This window comes from Seriola aureovittata, chromosome 18 (assembly GCF_021018895.1).
Source record: "Seriola aureovittata isolate HTS-2021-v1 ecotype China chromosome 18, ASM2101889v1, whole genome shotgun sequence".
In the NCBI taxonomy this organism is placed as follows: Eukaryota; Metazoa; Chordata; class Actinopteri; order Carangiformes; family Carangidae; genus Seriola; species Seriola aureovittata.
In genome coordinates, this window is record NC_079381.1 from 16,400,177 (window position 1) to 16,420,775 (window position 20,599).

Here is a 20,599-nt window from a genome sequence, read left to right on the forward strand (position 1 = left end):
ATAAACTGCTAACTTTTGTGTTTAGTTTAGTTTAGTTCATTACCTGGTCCTGTATCAAAGCAGTTTTTCCTGTAAGCAAGGAGACGATAATAGTGGGTTGTGTGACATTTAGAACCAGTTATTAATCAGGTAGGCCTATCTAAAGAAGCAAGAATCACTTCAAATATTGAACTACGTTTCCCACAATGCTCCACTCCTGAGTGCACGTGTCAACGCTGCCAGCAAACTGGACTGAACGTCACATTCCTGCATTCCCTCTTTCCTCAGTCTGGGACGTCGGAGTTACCACCAGATACCTAATCCTCTTTCCCACCTCTCTTTTTGAGAAACACACCCATGACACGGCGGATTTGATCTCAGGGGGTGAACCCGGGTTCGCCAGGAGTCAGAATCTCACGTCGGGTAAGGATTTATGTCATTTTGAGCCGGCTGAAGGTGTGTGTCGGTTGAAGTGCTATGACCGTAGTAACCAGATAACAGTTTTATAAGATGCGCTGGATTTGCTGCGAGTTGTCGCTGTGACTGACCTGTTTTTTTGCTTCGACCTCAACTTGCAGACCTGTTGATGTAGCACAGTTGACGGAGGGTGGTTTGAAGTCGTAATATGTGGCCTGTTGTTTACTGTTGTACTTAAGAGCTAGCTAGCGTTAGCTGGCTGGTTAGCCGCAAAGCTTGCGTCACCATTGTTACCGGCGATACGCGGGCAGGGCAGACACATCAGGGCGTGGAGGCGCCTCCAGATGTGGCTTTTGTTATTGTGACAGGGACATTGTGGTGCAGCCATTTGGATAACGTTACCTAACCTGTCCTGTCAGGATACACCACTTGGCTAGCGGATACATACAGCACTAGCATCCCAGACAGCATGGGCGTGGTTATGGTAGTCCAATATATATATGAAAAGATGTTGTTGATGTTATGATGGAATCGTTATAATCAGCTTCGCAATTTGTTTGGTTTCAGTAACGTTACGTTACAGTTGCAGGACAGGAATATCAGGAATAGCCGTTCAAAACGTAAGGTGTCAGTCTACCCTGTGACGCTGAGATTGCTGCAAATCAGGAGCCTGTATCAGCTGTTGACCCTCACAACAAAGACCGGATCACAGCTGCTGCAAGTCAGGATAGAGGGATATCAGTGATATACCATAAACTAATACTTAAAGTGGAATCTCTCATCTCAACTGAAGTAGATAAAACAAATACAAGCAGTTGTTTTGGTAGTAAGCTGACATAATGTTTACAGAACTAGCATGGGATGGAACAAACCTAAACCATGTGGAACATGTGCTGGAACGAACAAGTCATTGCAACTTAAACATCTGTATAATTATACATCATTATTCATACATTTTAAGTTAATGTTTCAAAACTGGTGCTGATCTGTCCCATAGGAGTCCTTTATGCTATACTTTAAGTCAAGTTTGCTCATAACATTCCTGGGATTCCTGCTGTTCAGAGACTGATTGGATTTGAGTGACTTTATAGATGTGAAGGAATGTTTGCATGCTACCACAAGTCATACAACAGCAGACCCTCCTGACTTGATTCAGACATGATTTGACACACTTTGATGCTGAAAAACACGACCAAATCTCTTTTAAACAGACAGCATTTTCAGCAGAGAACAGGTTAATGAATTAATGAATGAATGATCAGATATACCTACTCCTACTGAGAGGAACATCTGTTTCTTTGAATAAATGTCACACTGTTAATGATCCTTGAGTTGCCAGCATTACTGTGGTGCCTCAACTATGCATATTCGTTAGTCTGCCAAGTGGTAAGTCAGGTTCAGCCAGTGTCATGTCCTGTACCAAGTATTCATTGTAGACATTGGAGACATTTAACTTGGCTATGTGCCTGTCTCAAATCTACCCAGCCTGATCAAGTAATTTGTTCACTTTTGTACCCTTTGTGACGATGACAAAGTCAAACCTGCATAGATTAATTAAAAATACATCAATTTAATCAGTCCTGGTTTGATCTCACATGGGCCTAGACATACTTGGCTTAAGGTATTTCCAATATGGATAATGAAATATATGAATGAAATAAGCATGTAAGAAACCACTAAACATGTTTCCATCTGGTGACAGAGGTCAACACACATCAACCAACTAATTTTGAAACCTAGATAATATGTCTATACCCGTAATGGGCCCTACTAATGTTGCATATATTTTGCATGCCATGAGGCATTGTTTCAGTTGTTAAATATTAGGCTTACACATTAAGGTGTTTTTGTTTGTTATTCACATTAAGAAAATTTTAAATCCTCTAAAGTGTTGACTTTTATCCAGACTTTGTAATAACATGCCATGTGAAAAGATTGCTCTCACATTGGCACATTATCCATGCATAAATTAGTCGTAGGGTTGATCCCAACCTTGCAATTACACATTTATGTGTGCTTAATGACTGAACTGCTTAATCACCTCAATACAGAAGTGGCACATGAAATTACAGTAGCATTTTGTTCAGTGTCCTGTTCCATGAAACTGATCTAATCCTCGATCGTAGTCTGTGAAATGGCTTGGAACTGATCAATAGGTGCATCTTATTATCTAGCCTGTAGGACCTCACCTGACTACATAGCAGCAATGGTCCAATTTATTCCTGAAAGTTTACTTTTGAGCACTGAAATAGAAAAAACTATGGTTGCTGATGTTTAAACTTGGCATGAATTGCAGATTTATTTATACCATCTAAGCAGAGTCAGTGCAGTGTCATCATCCCTGTGATCTTCACTCCCAGCACATATGCTGCATTTGATGTGAGGAATGACCGATGCAGTGAACTTTGCCCTCAGAGGTCAAACAGTGATAGGAAGTGTAAGATCGTTCTCAGAGTACATCAAGTGATACCAGGGTTCAGCATGTAAATGGGGGGGGTAGTGTTTAGGGTTGTGACGCAGACCCATTTATACGCATGCAGTGTTTTGAAGAATGTGGAGGAGGAGCGAACACAGCTGCATGTTATGGAGAGAGTGGGAGTAGCCTGCAGAAAACTGGAACACCCTGAGTCAGGCTGCGAAGCAGATATCTAGCCTCTTTTCAATGGGAACTGCTGCTCATTACATTGCCTGTAGTGTACGGATGAGTGAGTGGGAAAAGAGAAAAAGGAAAGAGAGGGAGATCACATGGGCCACGATTGAGGGAAACATACAGTGGCTTTGTGAGAAGAGGGATATCAGGTGGTGGTTTAACGCTGAGCACATAAGGCATCGAGCTTAGTGCAGGACTGCAGATAAGTTCTCTTGCATATTATAAACCTTGTATTTTTGAGAAACAAGCAAGTCTGGTCTTTCTATGGTTGACCTTTTGTTCTCAGAGTTACTTGTTTTGTCATCATCCCATTTGTTCAGCCCTGACCGATAATGGCCACTGCTCTTTTGCAGATTAACCTTTGTTGTCTCTCTTTTCACTTTTGTTGCCATTCAGCTTTGAGGCCTCAGAACATCTACCTACACTCCATACAGGTTGTGAAGGTCATGAGCTGTATTACACACCCTCAGTTGTTTGCCAGGACTTTGTGTGTGGATCTGGACAGAATGGCATTGTTGGGCTACAGTCCCAGTAGTTCCACAGTACTGCACATGGCCAATCCTCTCCCATTAGGTCACTACAGGGGCATAGGGGGACAATGAGGCTATTGTTTTAGGTGTACGTACACACATACACACACCATTGGACCCCCTCTTCTACTGGTCTGTTCCTCTAGATTCAGGTCATTCAGCTCTCACACTGGATGAGTAAACACATTTACTCACAACGGCTTGTAACTATCAATGGGAGGCCAGAATTAGAACACATTTCCTTTGAAGTCGGTTTGTAATTTTAACTCCACAAATGCATATTCCTGAATTTAAGTTCAGTGTTCCTAGTACAACTTCCTATGCATGTTTTTTTCTAGATCATGACACCTGTTGCTCTCTCAACTGAGGATGTTGTGTGTGTGTGTGTGTGTGTGTGTGTCTTGCCTCTATTTCAGTGACATCAGTTTCTACATACATCTGAAGTACACTATCCGAGATGTTACATAGGAGCGTGATGTGGACCAATTAAGGATTTAAAAAACAAATCAATTGGTACTCGCTATATAAATTTTATATTGCAAGAGAGTGCAGCATGAAGGGGCACAAGTAATGTGAATGGAGCCACTTTGAGTTGAAAGCTGCAACTATTTCAGTCACATTTTGTAGGCGCACCACAAAATGGAGTGTTGTTGAAGTGGCCCTAAAAATTGCAAGTATTTTTTTCATGCTATGGAAGAACACAGGCTGCATAAGTCTTGTCCAAGTCTCACACTGGCACTATACATTCTACTGATAGTGTTCAAAATACTAAAGGATACAATTATAAATGAGATTCAAAGGTTTTATTTGTTATATGCTCATACAGTAGTGAAATGCAGTGTAGAGTACAAGAGGCTGTGCTGAAACGGTTGTTGTGGTAAAGGAGTAAACATCATAGAAAATTATTCATGGTAACTGAGTTCTGCATCTGTCGTCAAACACCAGCTGAAATTTGAAAAAACTTTGAATAGATTATTTTCCTGCAGCGCCACTAGATTTTTCACACAGCTACCTTTGTTGCATCCATGTGCACATATAATGTACCTTATACAAACAAAGTCACAACAGTTTTTTTCTGACATTTTGCTGTTTGCTAATTATTACACTCAAGTATAAAAATCTAGATTTGTGCTTCTTCCATTTGAATTAATACACATACTCGCATATAGTAGTAAATATGTCCAATGATTTATATTTGTTAGACTGGAAGACACCATGCTGCTATTCTGCTCTCAAAAATAGACTACTCTAAATTATATTTAAACCCAAGTGTGAGTTTGTTGAGACAGCCAGTCAGTAGTAGACCAGATTAGGCGTATTAGCGGCTCTCGCTGCATGGGGTAAGAACATTGACTTGGACTCCCACTGAGGAGACTGGGTTTCATGTTTATCTCTGTTTGGGTGGTAGAGATTATGGTTCTTACTCTTTGGTTGTTTTGTAACTATATCAAAGACTGCAAATCTCTGCCGGCTGAGGACATGTTTTACTTTATTATTGCATATGTTGTGTTGCTGTTTAGTATCATGATACGGCCAGTCTGATTTGTTAGGAGACAGTGTCTACAGTAGTGGTAGTGTGTCTTTGGACCTCAGGGGATTATGGTTTATATGGTTGTTATGCTTTATGCTACCATTTGTTTTACAGAAATTACTTTTATTAGGTATAAATCTTTAGAATAGTTAATTAATTTAATTTTTCAGACACACATTATACTAACATTCACTATAAGATTTCTGATCTTGTTTAAGTCAGTACATTTGGACAAATGCGGGTGCCCCCAGCCTCCCAATAGAGTTCATCTGTCTTTAGCAAATCCCTAAAGAAACAGTAGAACAGAGAGGGGGCAGCATATCCTTAACAGAGGAAAAAGCTTTTAATTAGTAAGTTCAAGAAAAGCACTAGACAGCTATAACTTCTCTAACATATGAGTATCTGACCTGAATAAGGAGTGGTGACTCCTTATTCAGGTCCTGGGAATAAGTGAGTTCACCACATTATCAAGCCTTCTGAACTAACTATTACACAGTATGCCAGGTTCTTGGTTTAGTTTCTCCAAAAGTTTCAGATAGGGAGGGATATTGCAGAAGATTCCATGATCACAATTGTGTAGTAAATGAAATACAAGTAATAAATCTATTATCTGATTTTTGTATCCGATCACAGAACATAGAAAGTGTAGATTGGCATTCGTCACTGCCTCGTGAACAAAGAAACAGTGTGCTGTCCAGTGCCATGCCGTGTCTGTCTGGCCAGTTTAATATCTGTCTGGTTGGTGTTGGGCTTCGGACAGAGTCTTCAGTTTGGTCATATTGTTGGACACTATGATTTACACTTTACGATCTTGATCCATGTCTGCTAGCTTGTAGTGTCGACTCAGGAACCTACTCTGTGTTAGTATAATGTCTTGAGTCAGTGGTTGGTTGAAAATGAATATCATGCACAAACTAAGTGTGGTTCCTGCCCTCTGAATCAATCAACAGAATGAATCAATGAAGTGAAACAAAATGGTGATTCAGTCTGATTATCGGGCTAAGAATGCTTGACCTGGAAAACACTAGCTCATTTAATGAGTATGGAGATGGCCAGATGACGTTGCTTGAACTAGATAACTGAATAAGGTTAGAAGTATGCTTTGATGTCCGCAAGTGTTGTATACCGATATGCTAGTTCCGCACCACTACTGCACAATAGTGAAGCTGAGAGTGTGGCCAGGACGGAGTAGCAGGCAGCTCTTTGTTGGAACAGCTGGTAAACTTGAGGGAGTGCGAAAGGGTGGAGACAGGAAGGAGCAGGGGAGGAGTCGGGGTTTTTGGGATGGGGGACTGAAAGATGTAGTTTGAGAAGGGGAAGGAGAGTGGGACAGCCAAACAAAGATAGAAAGAAGAGGGGGGTCTCACATTGTAATGACCCATGTGCTGTACTTCCAGGCTGCCAACAACCAACAGACAACACACGTGCAAATGTTCAGTGAGATGACCACTGCAGCAAAGTGCTTCATCAGACATGAACTTTTGTCTGTCTGATGTTCAGCTAGTCATGAATATTTGTTGGCTCTCTTGGTCTTCTCTGGTGTTAATTAAAATTTCTTTGTTTTGGACAAAACAAGTGATCTCCATGTGTCATTTTCGGCTTTTCAACATTTTGATGGGCATTTTTTTTTCTATTATCTGACATTTAATGGGCCAAAAAATCAATTGATTAAAAGAGTATGCCACTGATTTAGCATTGCACTTCTGTAACATTGTCAGGCTCAGAATCGATGCAGAACCAGAGATGCCATCTTTTTCTACTCCACATATTCTTCTTCCTTGTCAAAATCCGGCACCTACATTACCCAAAATGCAACTAAACCATTCACACTTCGGTCAGAGGTTCCTGATTTTGTTTATTTTCATACACTGACTCATGTCACATCAGATAGAGGGCTTCATACAATTTTTTTTCATATATGCAGTAATACTCCCCAAGACCTGTAAACTGGCTTTGATGTGTGCAATTGCTGCACATCCTGTAATCAAGAAACTCATCAACAGATTAATCTGAATGAAATTAATTATAGTTGTAACTGTAACTCATTATTTTTGTGTGAGGGACAGGCTGGGAGGTCATTGCTCCCAAGTTATAATGCAAAGTTTTTATGAATTCTTTCCCTCATCATTTACATCAATATCTTGTAACGTGAGAGCCTGTATCATTGCATCATCTTGGGGTGTATGTGCTGCCAAGATGAGACTTGTGTTTGCTAAATGTGAGATGCTTTGTAATGCTATTTGTGCTCCTGACCTTGCAGAGTCAGTTTCACTGTTTAGCTGAAACTCAGAGGGGCCATCAGCCTGCTGTCTATATTTGTGTTTGTTTTTTCTCATGGATGCTTAAGACAGTAGCCTTTTCTTTGTCTGGGTCAGATGAATCCCTTGCTTTAGTCTCCTCACAACCTACTCTTCTCTCCTGCACCCTGAAGGGAAGGTAGTTTGGCTTGTTGATTCTCACATGAGCAAATGTGTGTCACCCTAGGTAAACATGTTTCTCCTCCACCAGAAGAACATTGATGTTATTATTACTAAGTTGAAAGATGAACTCTCTACAAAAGCAAAGTAAATGTAGACACCTGACAGCACACATTACAACTATACAGTCTGAACTGCTGCAGGTTTTGAGAGATGTCTTATGAAACACAGCAGGATAGAGAGGACTTTGAGTCCCATTTGAAATACAACAGGCCAGTTCCATGATAATGCATAACCAGTATTTACTTTTCTGGATTCTCGGGTTGATTTTGGGTGACTATAATGCATGCACAGGCCTGGAGAGATGTGACTCCTGCAATAAGCATGTGAAATATTTTGAAAGTATCACACAGAGGGTAATATAAAGAAACTGATAGATACTGAGGCAAAAAGGTGGAGAACGAGATGAGAGCTGTGTTAATGGATGGGTCAATAGCTATTGGCAGCTTCCCCACAGGCAGTAATTCTATACTACATGTCAAGGACAACAGTAGGACATCAGACCGGACACTTTCCACCACCAATATGTACATCAGTTGACCCATTGTTGCAAACATCCAGAGTACTAATATTGTATGCTTCTCCATTAGTTTAAACTGTGTTGGAATTAATGAAAATCAGCTCTTTTCACTTCAGCACATTTGAAATAAGTCTTTTATAAAAAAATAAAAATAAAAAAAACTTACTGACAAATGACAACAAACATTGACAACAATAATTTAAGTTAAACACTGTTAACATAACATTTAGTGCAGGGCTGTTGCGTCGAAATGCATTACATTGTGCTGTTTTACATGTTAATGTTTGGGAATATTTGACTCCCAGGTGCAAAGTGTTGTTATGGAGCCTGTTAGTGGAGACTGGGTTGGTTGAGGAACTGGAGAATGGCATGACTTGGACAACTGAGTGACATCTGTTTCATTTGAGCTGAGCTAAACGACTTTGGGGGTGTGACATAATGGGTTGTTTTTTGGGGCAGGAAAAGGAAACAAAAAATGGGGCCAGTAGTTCAAGGGTAATTTCTCCTATGCTCTGAAATTACCCTGAACATTCAAATCAAAATATATCTCAACCTGCATAAAAAGATAAACTTGGTGCACAAATACATACAGTATATATGGGTGTACTTGTGCATGTGCTAATATGTATGTATTATTATATTCATGTATTACTGTACCTGTTTGTTATTTCCTAAGGGTAAAAAACTTGCTTGCCGGTGCTTCTGTAGCCTGCTAGCTGCAAATCACCAGGCTAATCAAAGCTCTGGCAACGTTGTATGAATGGATTACACTATTGACACTAGGTCAGATTAGGTCATATTGACCGTGCTGCATAGTATGAAGGGATTAAAGCATTAGTCCTAAATGTACACAAAGAAAGTAGCAGGGAAGTCATGAGTAGGGAGACTCTGAAGTGCTAAAACGTCCTTGAGCAAGAGGCTGGTTCAAGTTCTAGTCCTGCTCAACAGGGGTGCTGTCTTGCCACTGACCCTGGGGTCAGATCTTCCAATGGAGCATTTCCCACTTGGTATTACTAGTGCAGTATAATAGTTTTAAACATGGTTGTTTGTATTATTGGTACTGAGTATGGTGCTGTTTTTGTTGTTGAAATAGCATGATTTATTTTGTTTCTTCACTTTATTTTTTTGTTCCTTTAATAATTTGATAAGATACTAGGCCTACACTGTTTATTAATATCTGATTTGATGTAAAGAAAAGTCTTTGGGATGTGGCACTCCACATTACCATAGTATTAGATAGCTCTATAGCCAAAACCAAAACAAAGGCTTTAGACCTTGTGTAGCTGACTTGTTGGCTGCAAATGCACAGGGCTCCCCAGCGAGTCCCCAGGGCTCAGCAGATACCATTCTGCGTGCTCCAGGGACATAAATCCTCTTTGCATGGCTGGTGATCAAGCCGTGATGTAAAGGAGCTTAGTAGCAACAGACAGGCAGGCAGGAAGCTGCTTCTCTGTTGGCCAGGGGTCAGGTGATCACACACAACACCTACAGCGCAGAGAGAGTGATAGCAAGGAAGAGGTGGAAAAACAAACTGAGAAATTGACATGGATTTGACATTTGGCCACACAAAGTAGTAGACATGAGTCAGAGGTTTTTCAAAAGATAGATCTAATGTAATCTGGGCCTGCTGTAGCTCCGCACCAGGACAGGCTTGCTGTTGGATACTTTGGAAGCACACCTTGCAGATATGGATGTTTACTGACAGCAGCGAGGTTAAGTGCCTTCTTTGAATATTGGGAAGTTGAGAGGGACCAAGGTGAGAGGAATAACTGCTCTAACTATTGCTGCTGGTACTTAAGGCTACAACAAATTATTATTTTCATTATGGATTAATCTGCCAATTATTTTCTGGATTGATTAGTTTATGATCATATATGCCCAACAAAAGCATAAAATTATCACATTTGAGAAGCCAGTCTTTGGCATTTTTGCTTGAGAAAATATTCAATTTATCAAAATAATTACTAATCTACTAATCGACTAATGAAATATAAAGCGCCTAATGTATCCACTGCTCTGGGACTTTGGCTCCATTATACCTCTCTGTCAATCACATTATTGTTTTCTTGATGCTGGAGATCTGGATGTGAACATAGATCAGCCTTGTAGTCAGAGGAAATTAATGCTCTGATATGGAACGTCCTATTCATGTTAAATGTTTAAGCTTACTCCTCTCTCTGTATCTTTCTTTTCCTCTCTGCACAGGTCACTTTCCTCCTTCCCTTCCCCTCCTCCTCCCCCTTCCACCATTCGCAGCACCGGTTGCCATGGAGAATTCTTCAGTGGCGTCTGCATCGTCTGAGGCTGGGAGCACGCGCTCACAGGAGATAGAAGAGCTGGAACGCTTCATCGACAGCTATGTGCTGGAGTACCAGGTGCAGGGGCTACTGGGAGACAAGGCAGATGGAGACTTGGATTTGGACAATGGTGGCAAGGTGCCACAGGTTAGAGGCTTATTACTTAAATAGATGACATGTATTCATTAGCCCCATATCTGCTATAAGCAGTGGTTAAGTTTTGGTAGAGGCTCTAGTATTGTCTCTGTTTTGTATCTTCCATAACACGCTGGAGGGGTACAGCCTGCGTCAAAACATCTGCCCTTATTGTTATAATGTATATGTAAACCTACACAAAGGTGGATTTGCATCCACCTACACTGCCCCTGGATATGCAGCTGTCCTGTTTTCTGCATGAGAAAGTCAACACACACTCTGTTTCTGCTGTGACGTAGTTTCTCCTCTGTGCATCTATACATACACAAAATAGCTCAAGATGAGATCAAAGACACAGATACCATTTTGAGTCAATTATAAAAGAAACACTGCAAAGAAGCATGTCTCAAAATATGCTGTGATTTAAGAGTTTTCTGCCCTGCATTTTAGTTTGTTACTTTTACTTAACTTTTGTGTTAGTTTGTGTTCTTTATTTACATATAAAGAACCCTCCCCCCTTTCAAAAATAATAGCATCTAATGCCCCCGTTTCTCTCCTCCAGTGGACGGACGACTGCATCGACAAGAGAGATGGCAGCTGGACGTCTTCACGGGGGAGAGGCTCATCCAAGCCGGTAGGTGTGCCTGTGTGTCTGTCAAGGTTCTGTCCTATCCTTTACCTTTGACCTCACCATCACGCCTTTTTTCTTTAAATCTTAAATCACTTGCTCCATGTTTCTTTTGCATCTGTTGCATCCTCCATTTTCTCCTCACTCGCCTGTCCTTTACAGGAGGAAGATGTGAAATGCCTCTATTTTAAAGATCTCACAGCGCATAAACAGTAATTAAACTGCTGGTCGCTCCATGTTAACAAAATATAGGATGAGGATACAGTGTTCCAATGAAAAAACAAAACGATCAATCGTAGCATGTTTCAGAATTTGAGAGAGTGATTTTCGTTTGTGTGTTGAGCCTCCAACACAGCCCTGATTCTACTGCCACCTCCGTGTTGCAGTTGTTGTTGTTTTCTTCTGTGCTCATGTAGATTAAAGCGTAGGTTTTCTCTGTTCTCAATTGTGTGTGTGTGTGTGTGTGTGTGTGTGTGTTAGTTAGTCTGTCCCTTTACATCATCTGTTCAAGTATATGATTAGAAGAAACTGCTTTAAGCAATTCACAGCTCGTCAGTTCCTCGTGGTTGTTGAAGACAAAGTATTGTTTTAATGAATAACATGAGATACTGCGAGGCTAGAGCCAGTAACTGAATAATCCTAAATGAATTATCAATCAAATTAGTCTGCTAAATATCGTGTGTGTGTGTGTGTGTGTGTGTGTGTGTGTGTGTGTGTGTGTGTGTGTGTGTGTGTGTGTGTGTGTGTGTGTGTGTGTGTGTGAAAGAGATTTAGAGTATTATTGCTCCTCAGAGATTCATTGGTATGACTCACCAGGAAGACAGTAGTGAGGGAGACACAGTATGGGTGAGACGTTCATAGCGAGCAGGGTGAGGGAGGTTACAGGAGAGACTAGGATTGAAATGTCAGTGTTTATCTCAATACGTTAACTTCCCAAGTCCCAGAGATCATGAACCTACCATTTTCAATTTGTTTTGACATTTTGCCTCTGGAAGTATAATGATATAATAGACTTGGCAAAGGAGCCAGAGTTTTGTTTGAACCCTTGTGACATATCTTTTCCTGCAGTATATAGTGAAACTCAGAAACAAGTACAACAACAATCGGGAACGATTCTGCAATAGCAGAAAAAAATGTGGTGACAAATGCCGCACTAGCCTCCCCTAACAAAAAGGGAGTACCAGCCCCAACAGTCTGTTAGCATAACATTTGGGTTGAAGATAAATGTACCATTATTAAGATCGGCTAAACTTTTTGTTTTGTTGTGTTGTTTTATCTGGTCTAAGAAGTAGCTGTGCTGCCCTCTGCATTCCAAGTGTTACTAACTGACAGAAAATTAAACACACTGAATTTGAATGAAACAGAATCATCAGCCCTTTTTTTTGTTGTCCTCTCTCAACTCTGCAGGACGAGTGGGAACACAGCAGTAATGGCAGCACAGGTTCCAGGCCCAGTTCGGGGTCTAGACCAGGTTCTGGCTCACGCTCTGGCAGCAGAGGCAGAAACAACCAGTTCAAAGGCCCTGCCAAGGTACAGATACACCTGTGCGTGTATTTGTCTGCTGTTCATGCGTCTCTTACTTGCTACAACATCCCCTAAGTGTTCCTTCAGTGATCACCCCTGTAAGAAATTAATGGGAGAGAGAATATCTGTCTTTATGAGACTTTGAGTGATCAGTATACTTCAGTCACATGACTCCTGCCATGCTCATTGTATTGTTCCCCTTGGGAGTCTTTACCCTTCTTTGATCATGAGCACATAAACATATCACCACAAATCAACTCTTCATCATTACTAAATGTTAAACTCCACCGATTTTGAACATGTAGGTCGATTTTTTCGAGAAAACATTTGTCCCAAGCTGGGCTTGTGAAGCATGAAAGACCAGAACATTCTCAGGCAAGGAAGGTCAAATGACTGATGCATTATGGGAAGTGTAGGATCCAATGATTTTGGAGCTTGACCTACGCTAGGGACTACAAGTCAGGATATTTCTGCCTCTGCTGCACCTCTTTTGACTACTCCTTTTTTTTTTCTTTTTTTTTTTTGTCTCTGCAAGCCCCCCCAACTTATCTCTGCAAGCTCCCCAACTTTCTGGAAGTGTAGTGCGAAGTTGGTAGGCGACCCTTTGAATCAACAACATAAATACTGAAGGAAAATTGTAGGCGTAAAGAGGCTATACTAAAAGGAGTTTACTTTTTAAGATTAGCAGTTGCAGTGGTGTACTTGTTTATAAATGTTAAATACAAGTCAAGTATGTGATGATTTGGTAAGAGGCGTTTTGTAGTCATACTGAAAATATCCATCTTTGCTTTTCCTTGTGTGCTGTTTTAGAACGGGAACAGGGACGGCTCCTTTGACATCCTGGGCACAGACATATGGGCTGCCAACACAATGGACTCACATGGGTAAGTGCCTTGCTGTCTCACAAACCTAAGATGTTGTACAGTCTACTGAGTCTGAATTCCAACCATAGTTTCTGGAGGTCATATGACAGAATGAGACAAACAAGAAGTCTCTTAGCTTTTGCCTCTTGCTCTCATACTTTGTAACAGTCCTTTATTTACTTTGGTTGCTCTTCTCTGTCCTTCGCTTCTACAATTGCATTTTTTAATTTGAGGACAGCTATCCAAATTTTGTATCAGATTTGGCCTGATTAGCCAAAGACAGTATTTCCCAGATTTGACATCAAGACCCAGCTCATTTCTGGCATTTATTGGGGGGAGCCAAAGGAATACATATCAACATGAAATGTATCTTCTTAATCTTAGGCGTTGGCTAAGCCAGCTCTGTCTCTTCATTCCAAACTCACTTTAAGTTACTGCAGACACTGAGCTTCTTACACTGCTGGTGTTTCTTCTGATGAAAAGCATTTTGTTTCACTGTTTCAGCCAAAGGCCACATTTCTATTGCACCTAACCATTGGAGCCTTGCCTGCATTCTCTGAAAACCTTAATGCTTAAAATCTTGTTAGTTTTACTCAATTTAGACCTGAGTGTAGATCTTTAACAAATCTTGTTCAACTTCAGTGTGACTAAATGATTTTTCAAACAAGAGCTGGATCTGAAACTTGGAGGAGAAAAAAAAAAGGAAAAAGAGGAAGTGAGTGGCACATAAATCAGTTGCACTGAGGTGGGGAGTGGGTGGGGGGGACTGGTTGCTATGGTAACAGCTGCACGGCAGCTTCAGATACCTAGGTTCCGGCCACGTTGGCACATGTGAGCACACAGTGAATGAGTCGGCACAGTGGGATGATGTAAGAAACTCCCCCCTCACGCAGACAGAGATGTAGAGTAGTATTGATTGAATACTGAATGAAAACTGGCATTGATAATTAATTAGGAGTCATTTCTAGTTAAACTATGAGAAACAAATGGCCTTGCAATTGAAAGGTTTGCTGTAGCCTAATGTGTCTGTGAGAGGCGTCCACTAAATGGGTGTAACATTTCCTTTTGAGGAACAGTTGATAAATTGCATAAGATTAAGAATGCATATTATTAAAATACCATAACAGAGCTCAATCTACAGACATATATTTCCAAGTTTGATGAATTCTGATTTGAATTCTTGAATTATGTGTTATGAGTTATGTCAAATTGCATAACATATTTCTTACTTTTTGGAGAAAATAAGCATTTGATATGTCAGCTGATGTTAGAGTATTACGGTGGAAAGTAACTAAGTGCATTAACTCAAGTACTGCACTTAAGTACAGTTTTCAGGTACTTGTACTTTGCTTGAGTATTTACATTTTATGCTACTTTGTACTTCTACAGCACAACATTTCAGAAGGAAATATTTTACTTTTTACTCAACTTACTTTCATATAACAGGTCAATTTTAGTTACTAGTTTCTTTTCAAATTAAGATTTAAGTGATCAGTTGATACATGACACATCATTACAGATTAATATACAATACCAGTTGAGTAAATTTTGTTGCTAATACCTTTACTTACTGTACTTAATTGTACCTACGTACATGTAAGAAAAAAATCTTTAAAATGTAGAAAGTTGTCTTGTATGCCTTTTCTTTCTTTCCTTGTTTGTATGCATGGTGCTGGCTGTCTCTAACCTTTGGTCTGTCTCTTTGTCTCTGTGTTAAAGGGGTGCAGGTTGGGATGTGCAGCCAGAGAAACTGGACTTCAGCCATTTCCACAGGAAACACTTAAGAGGAACGCCAAAGCACCTGCCACATATTGACAGAGAGGGGTAAGATATGAGCTTTGGGTATTAAGTGTTTATCTGCAGTATTTGATCCTGCTGGTGTTGCCTTGCTATGTCACATAATTTGCTCTCATTACTCCATATTGTCTCAGTTAATGTCTTTAGAATTGTCCTCTGTCACTATTGATCCGATTCGTGTCAGTGTCATCCCAGAGGGTGACAGTTCATTGATTGTCTCTCTCTGTCTCATTTCCTCTCTGTCAGAATGAACAAAAACAAGTTTGAGGAGGATGACGGCATAGACATGAATGACATAGAGAGGTTCCTACCCCATCTGTGCTCTGTAAGTCACTCATTTTTCTCTTTTTGTGTATTGATTTGACACAGTGGGCCTGTAGACAGAAAGCCTCTCTCCATCAGTTGTCAGAGAGCGACCTCTTGTGGCATAATGGAAAAATGCAACTGGTGCACTGAGCATAGCAATGGTGCTGTTGACAGGCTCAAAGCAAAGTCACCAAAATATGAAACAGCACTGTAATAAATAAAAGCAGGGATCAACTTTCCTGCTGTAGAAGAAAAATGAATGTCATTTTTTTTGTTAAAGAGCTATTAATACAAGACCAGTCTGTAGACGGTAGATTAGTTACAAATGAGACTGATTGACCATAAATGAACCTTTGGTGACATCTACTGGGCAGTTGTTAAAGTGAGCTGTAACTGAAATGAGAAGTGGATAAAAAATGTTATACTGACCCCTGGTGGTTATATGTTTGAACAACAGTTAAGGTTTGAGCCAAATACTATATATACTCTACGTAGTTTATCGGCTTCACCAAGCTAAAACTAATGGAGTTTAATGCATGAGTCCTGCAATAAGTCCTCTCTTCAGGAAGGTTATAATGTTCAGCTTTTATTTAAATTGTTTTAGAGAAACGTTGATTCAACTGTGTAGAGAATGTTGTTTGTGGTGCTGTTGAACTGTAGTGCATTACACAGAGAGGTGTTTCTGTTATTTAGCCTGCCCTCATTGATAGAAAATAATAGAAACACCTGTCTATATAACACAATACAATTCAACTGCACCACATACTGCAGCCTCCAAAATGACTATACAGTTGAATCAGCACCCCTCTAAAACAGTTTCAGTACAAACAGAATGCAAAATCAGGGCAGTATGACTGCAATGAGGATTTATTGCAGAACTGTTGTATTAGACAGCATTAGTTTTAGCTAAGTATACTGAATAAACTGCCAACTGAGTGTATCTATAGGGAAGCGATGTAGGTTGTTGCTTTCTGAGGCAGTGGTTGTTTTTTTTAAATCAGTTTTAATCTTTAACAGCTTTTGAGCTCAATGTAAAGGATAGCTTCACGCTTTTTTAAGTCTTGCTCAAAGAAACATTCACATACACTGTAAAAGTTGTTTAAAAGTTGCTGCAATAATTCCACCTCTCCATACCGAAAACAGCCCTTACCAACACGATCCCAGTCTGCAAAATCCCCAGGCCTGTTTTGTGTTCTTTAATTCAGATGAAACTAATAAGAGGCTACTACAGTCTGAGTTAGACCAATCATGGAGGTGTTTTCCACTATGATCTTTTCAGTATAAAATTCCCCCTTCTTGTTTCCTCAGACAGAGTTTCTGTACTGAGTTTCAGCAGACAGATAGTAAAAGAAAAGGGTGAGTTTTGTAATAAAAAAAGACTGTAACTTTGGAAATACCCACTTGATTTGTTTAGCTCAGACTTAAAGTCACTGGCTGACAGTTTGGAGGTACAGAATGCAAATATGCCCTTAGTACTTGTGTTTTACAGTGCAAAAGGCCTATTAGCCTACAACTTCCTAATTTCATTATAATCCATTTCTGAGGATGATATATCTGCCACCAACAAAGTGAAATTAATTTTGCAGTTGTTTATACCATTGCATGGTACAAGGTAATAAGCATTGTGTTTTCCAAGGCGAATTGTGATTTATAGAGGTGGCAGAGTTCACTATAGGTCAGTGATGTCACCCTTCTCTCTTCCTGCCCTGCTTTCTGAGCCAAGATGTCTTCCATCTTTCATAGTGTTTTAGCTACAGTGTCTTCCTCTTTCCTTCCCCTCTTGGCTTCTGAGCCGAGCTGCATTTCCCCTCTCATAGGGTTTCATCCATGATGGGCCTAGTTGCACTACCAAGATGACTTCCGCATTGCAAAGTTCCTGAGCCAACATTGCCTTTTCCGTTCATTCAGTTAGGGCCAAAAGAAAGATGGGGTCAACTGTGTCTGTCTGGTTCGCTTGGGATCAGACATGTGTTGGCACTGGGACGCAGTGAGGTCAGATACACAGTGCTGGGGAGTGAGCACCACATTTTCTGTCTTTCCCTCAAATTCCTGAGCTGTTTCTGACTTTCACCATCCTCACACAGTCTCTCTTTCACCTTCTGTCTGTACTGAGCATCATGCCCAGAGCCATGAAGCGGTGATGCCAGGCCACTGATGCCTAGTTGTTTCTTGTTTTAATGACGGGAACCTCTTTGGTCTTGAATGTCCCCCAAGACAACTGGGCGGGCGCGTTTCCATTTTCTACTTGGCCAGTAGTTTTAGAGAAGCCACACTGTAAAATAAAACAGTCAAACCACAATCATTATAAACTTCAGCTGACCTGAAGTAGAGTGGTTTGGAGACCAGAGTATGTAGAAATGGCACAACTAATAGATAAAAAGGAAAAAATTAACTCCATTTTAAGTCATTAACCAATGTTTCACTTTTTAGAGGGAGTAGAGCTGAAAGAATAAGTCGATTAATTGGTTAGTCGATCCACATAAAAATAATTAGCAACTATTTTGATAATCAATTAAGTGTTTCACTCATTTTTCAAGCTTCTATGATATCAAACTCAGTATCTTTTGGTATTTGACTGTTGGTCAGACAAAACAAGACACATGAATATGTCAACTTGGACTAGAAAACTTTTTTTTTTTTTTTTTTTCTTTTTCTGTCATTTTGTTGAAGATTGGTTAATTAATCAATCAATCAAGAAATCAATCAACAGCTTCATCAATAATGAAATATTCATTAGATGCAGCCCTAAAGGGCAGTCTTTTGTAATATCTACTGTTGATTCTTCTTTATTTCATGAACGCTGTGAAGCTGTGGTATATAGGAAAATGTCGGATTGGAACTCTGTATGGGCAGGTGCTCAGTGGTAAACAAAATCACATGCAAATCACACTTCACACTAAAACAGGATATGCTGTGGTCATTACGATTTCACTGTGTGTGTGGGGGCGAGTGAGAGAGTTTGTTTTGCATTAGAAAATGTCGGTATCATGGTTTAATGCTTAGAGTTGATGCTGAACGCCCTGTATGTCTATGAGGATCTCTCCTCACTGCTGGCACTTTCACTTTTGTCGGACGTACATCTCCTGACCGTAGCCACAACAATATTATGTGGCCTGGGAATTTTATTTGTTGCTGTGAAAACTCATGACTGGCTGTCATGTCTCACTTGTTAGCTCGTGGCAGTGGTGGAATGTTCTCTCCAATTAATCATCTCACACCCCCCTTCAGATTTATCTGTCTCTGGAAGGGCCTGACCCCTAGATTGAGAACCACTGGACTAAACTACTTAACTCTATATAAAGTAGATAAATTAGCTCCACCTACAGCAGCTACATAAATAAAATGTTATTTACTGATTGACTGACTTCAATATTAAAAGTCTAATAATGTCATATATAATGATATACCAGTCTCAGGGCACCTTTTTACCACAGAACCATCACATTCATTTTTGATGCTTTGAATACATTTTGCTGTTAAAACGTGTGTTCTGCACTTGGGTTTGAATGCAGGAATTTATTTACTTGTAATGGAGTATTTTTACATTATGGCACTGGTGCTTTTACTAAAGTAAAGGATCTGAATACATCTTCCAAGATTTACTTGTGCATTACAGATTTTACTGTTTCTAAGAAGACAACATTTGTTTTATCATAAAAATTACTATACGGCATTCATGCAATCATAAGCCGCGTAACCAAGCAACAATAACACATCTCTTTTCCCCAGTCATTGCCTCCAGCTACTGTATAGTAGGGCTACATCATCCACTTCCTACCAACACTCACTTCCCCTTTCCAGGAGCCAGAATAGATTTACAAATAGCCCTGGGATGCGGAAAACATCTCGTTTGTGTGTGTGTGTGTGTGTGTGTGTGTGTGTGTGTGTGTGTGTGTGTGTGTGTGTGTGTGTGTGTGTGTGTGTGTGTGTGTGTGTGTGTGTGTGTGTGTGTGTGTGTTTGTGTTTGTGTTTGTGTTTGTGTGTGAGCAACTCGGTAAGAATGGGCTTCCTCCTTTCACCCTCTGATGCTGCTGCACCTCTCCTGGCCTCTCTGGAATGTCAACCTGCACATACAATAACCCTGCCCTCACGTCCAGAGTCAGGTCGTAATAACAGAAGCATTCAGGGGTCATAGAGCAAGTATTTGATCTGAGTATCACATGGATCCGGAGTAATAATATGAATACCATTAGTATTACCTAATAATATTCATAAATTGGTTTATTTGTATAGCACTTTGGCAATCCATTTTACCCAAAATCAACAATTAAAACAAAGATAGAAATAAGATAAATTACGAAAAAAATAAACAAAAAATGTAGAAATAGACAGCTTATAATATATCATGACATATCAAAGGTAAAACACAAATTAAGGCAGAAAGTTTGATAGACCATTCAGTAAAAACGATTTCACATGTTCAGATATTAATGATGACAAGAAATATTATACAAAATAGACAGATTTCTGATTAATTCTCTACTCTAGCTATAACGATTAGTTTTCGTTTCACTTTGTCAAATGTGAATGTTTGCTGGCGTCCTTAGTCTTTTAGGATTGTAAAGTGAATATCATTGGGTTTCAAGCTGGTGAGACAAAATTTGACTTTTGAAAGACATTTTCAAGATGTCACCTTTGGCTTCGGGAGGCATTTTGTAGACCAGATGATTAATCAACTATTTGAGAAAATAATCAACAGATTAATCGATAATTAATATAATCCTTAGTCACAGCCCTGGTCTTCTGTTTTAAAGTCAAACTTTTCCCTGATGACAATACAAACTGCTGATTTGATAATGTCGACTAGTTCTTTAAGAATGTCCGGCACCAGAGAAGGAACAGCAGGAGAGGGTGAGACCAAGGAAAGAGGGAGAAAGCGGCTAGTCACTGAGGAGACATCCGGTCTCTGGTGTGTGGACAAAGCTGTCCAACATGGGGAACAAAG

The 20,599-nt window shown here is 40.0% G+C and overlaps 1 protein-coding gene across 5 annotated transcripts in view; it reads left to right on the plus strand.

Annotated features, from left to right (window-relative positions):
• Nucleotides 1–236: 236 nt before the first annotated feature.
• Nucleotides 237–20,599, plus strand: part of ctif (CBP80/20-dependent translation initiation factor) — a 54,682-nt gene continuing 34,319 nt past the window's right edge. For 2 of the 5 annotated variants that reach the window (XM_056403431.1, XM_056403433.1), the window contains exons 1-7: nt 237–402; nt 10,310–10,548; nt 11,099–11,170; nt 12,572–12,694; nt 13,499–13,572; nt 15,271–15,375; nt 15,595–15,673. In XM_056403431.1, coding sequence (XP_056259406.1) covers nt 10,372–10,548; nt 11,099–11,170; nt 12,572–12,694; nt 13,499–13,572; nt 15,271–15,375; nt 15,595–15,673 — 630 coding nt within the window. In that variant the 5' untranslated portion in view covers nt 237–402; nt 10,310–10,371. The remainder of the gene's footprint in view (nt 403–10,309; nt 10,549–11,098; nt 11,171–12,571; nt 12,695–13,498; nt 13,573–15,270; nt 15,376–15,594; nt 15,674–20,599) is intronic. The other 3 variants (XM_056403432.1, XM_056403434.1, XM_056403436.1) reach the window with 3 other exon arrangements.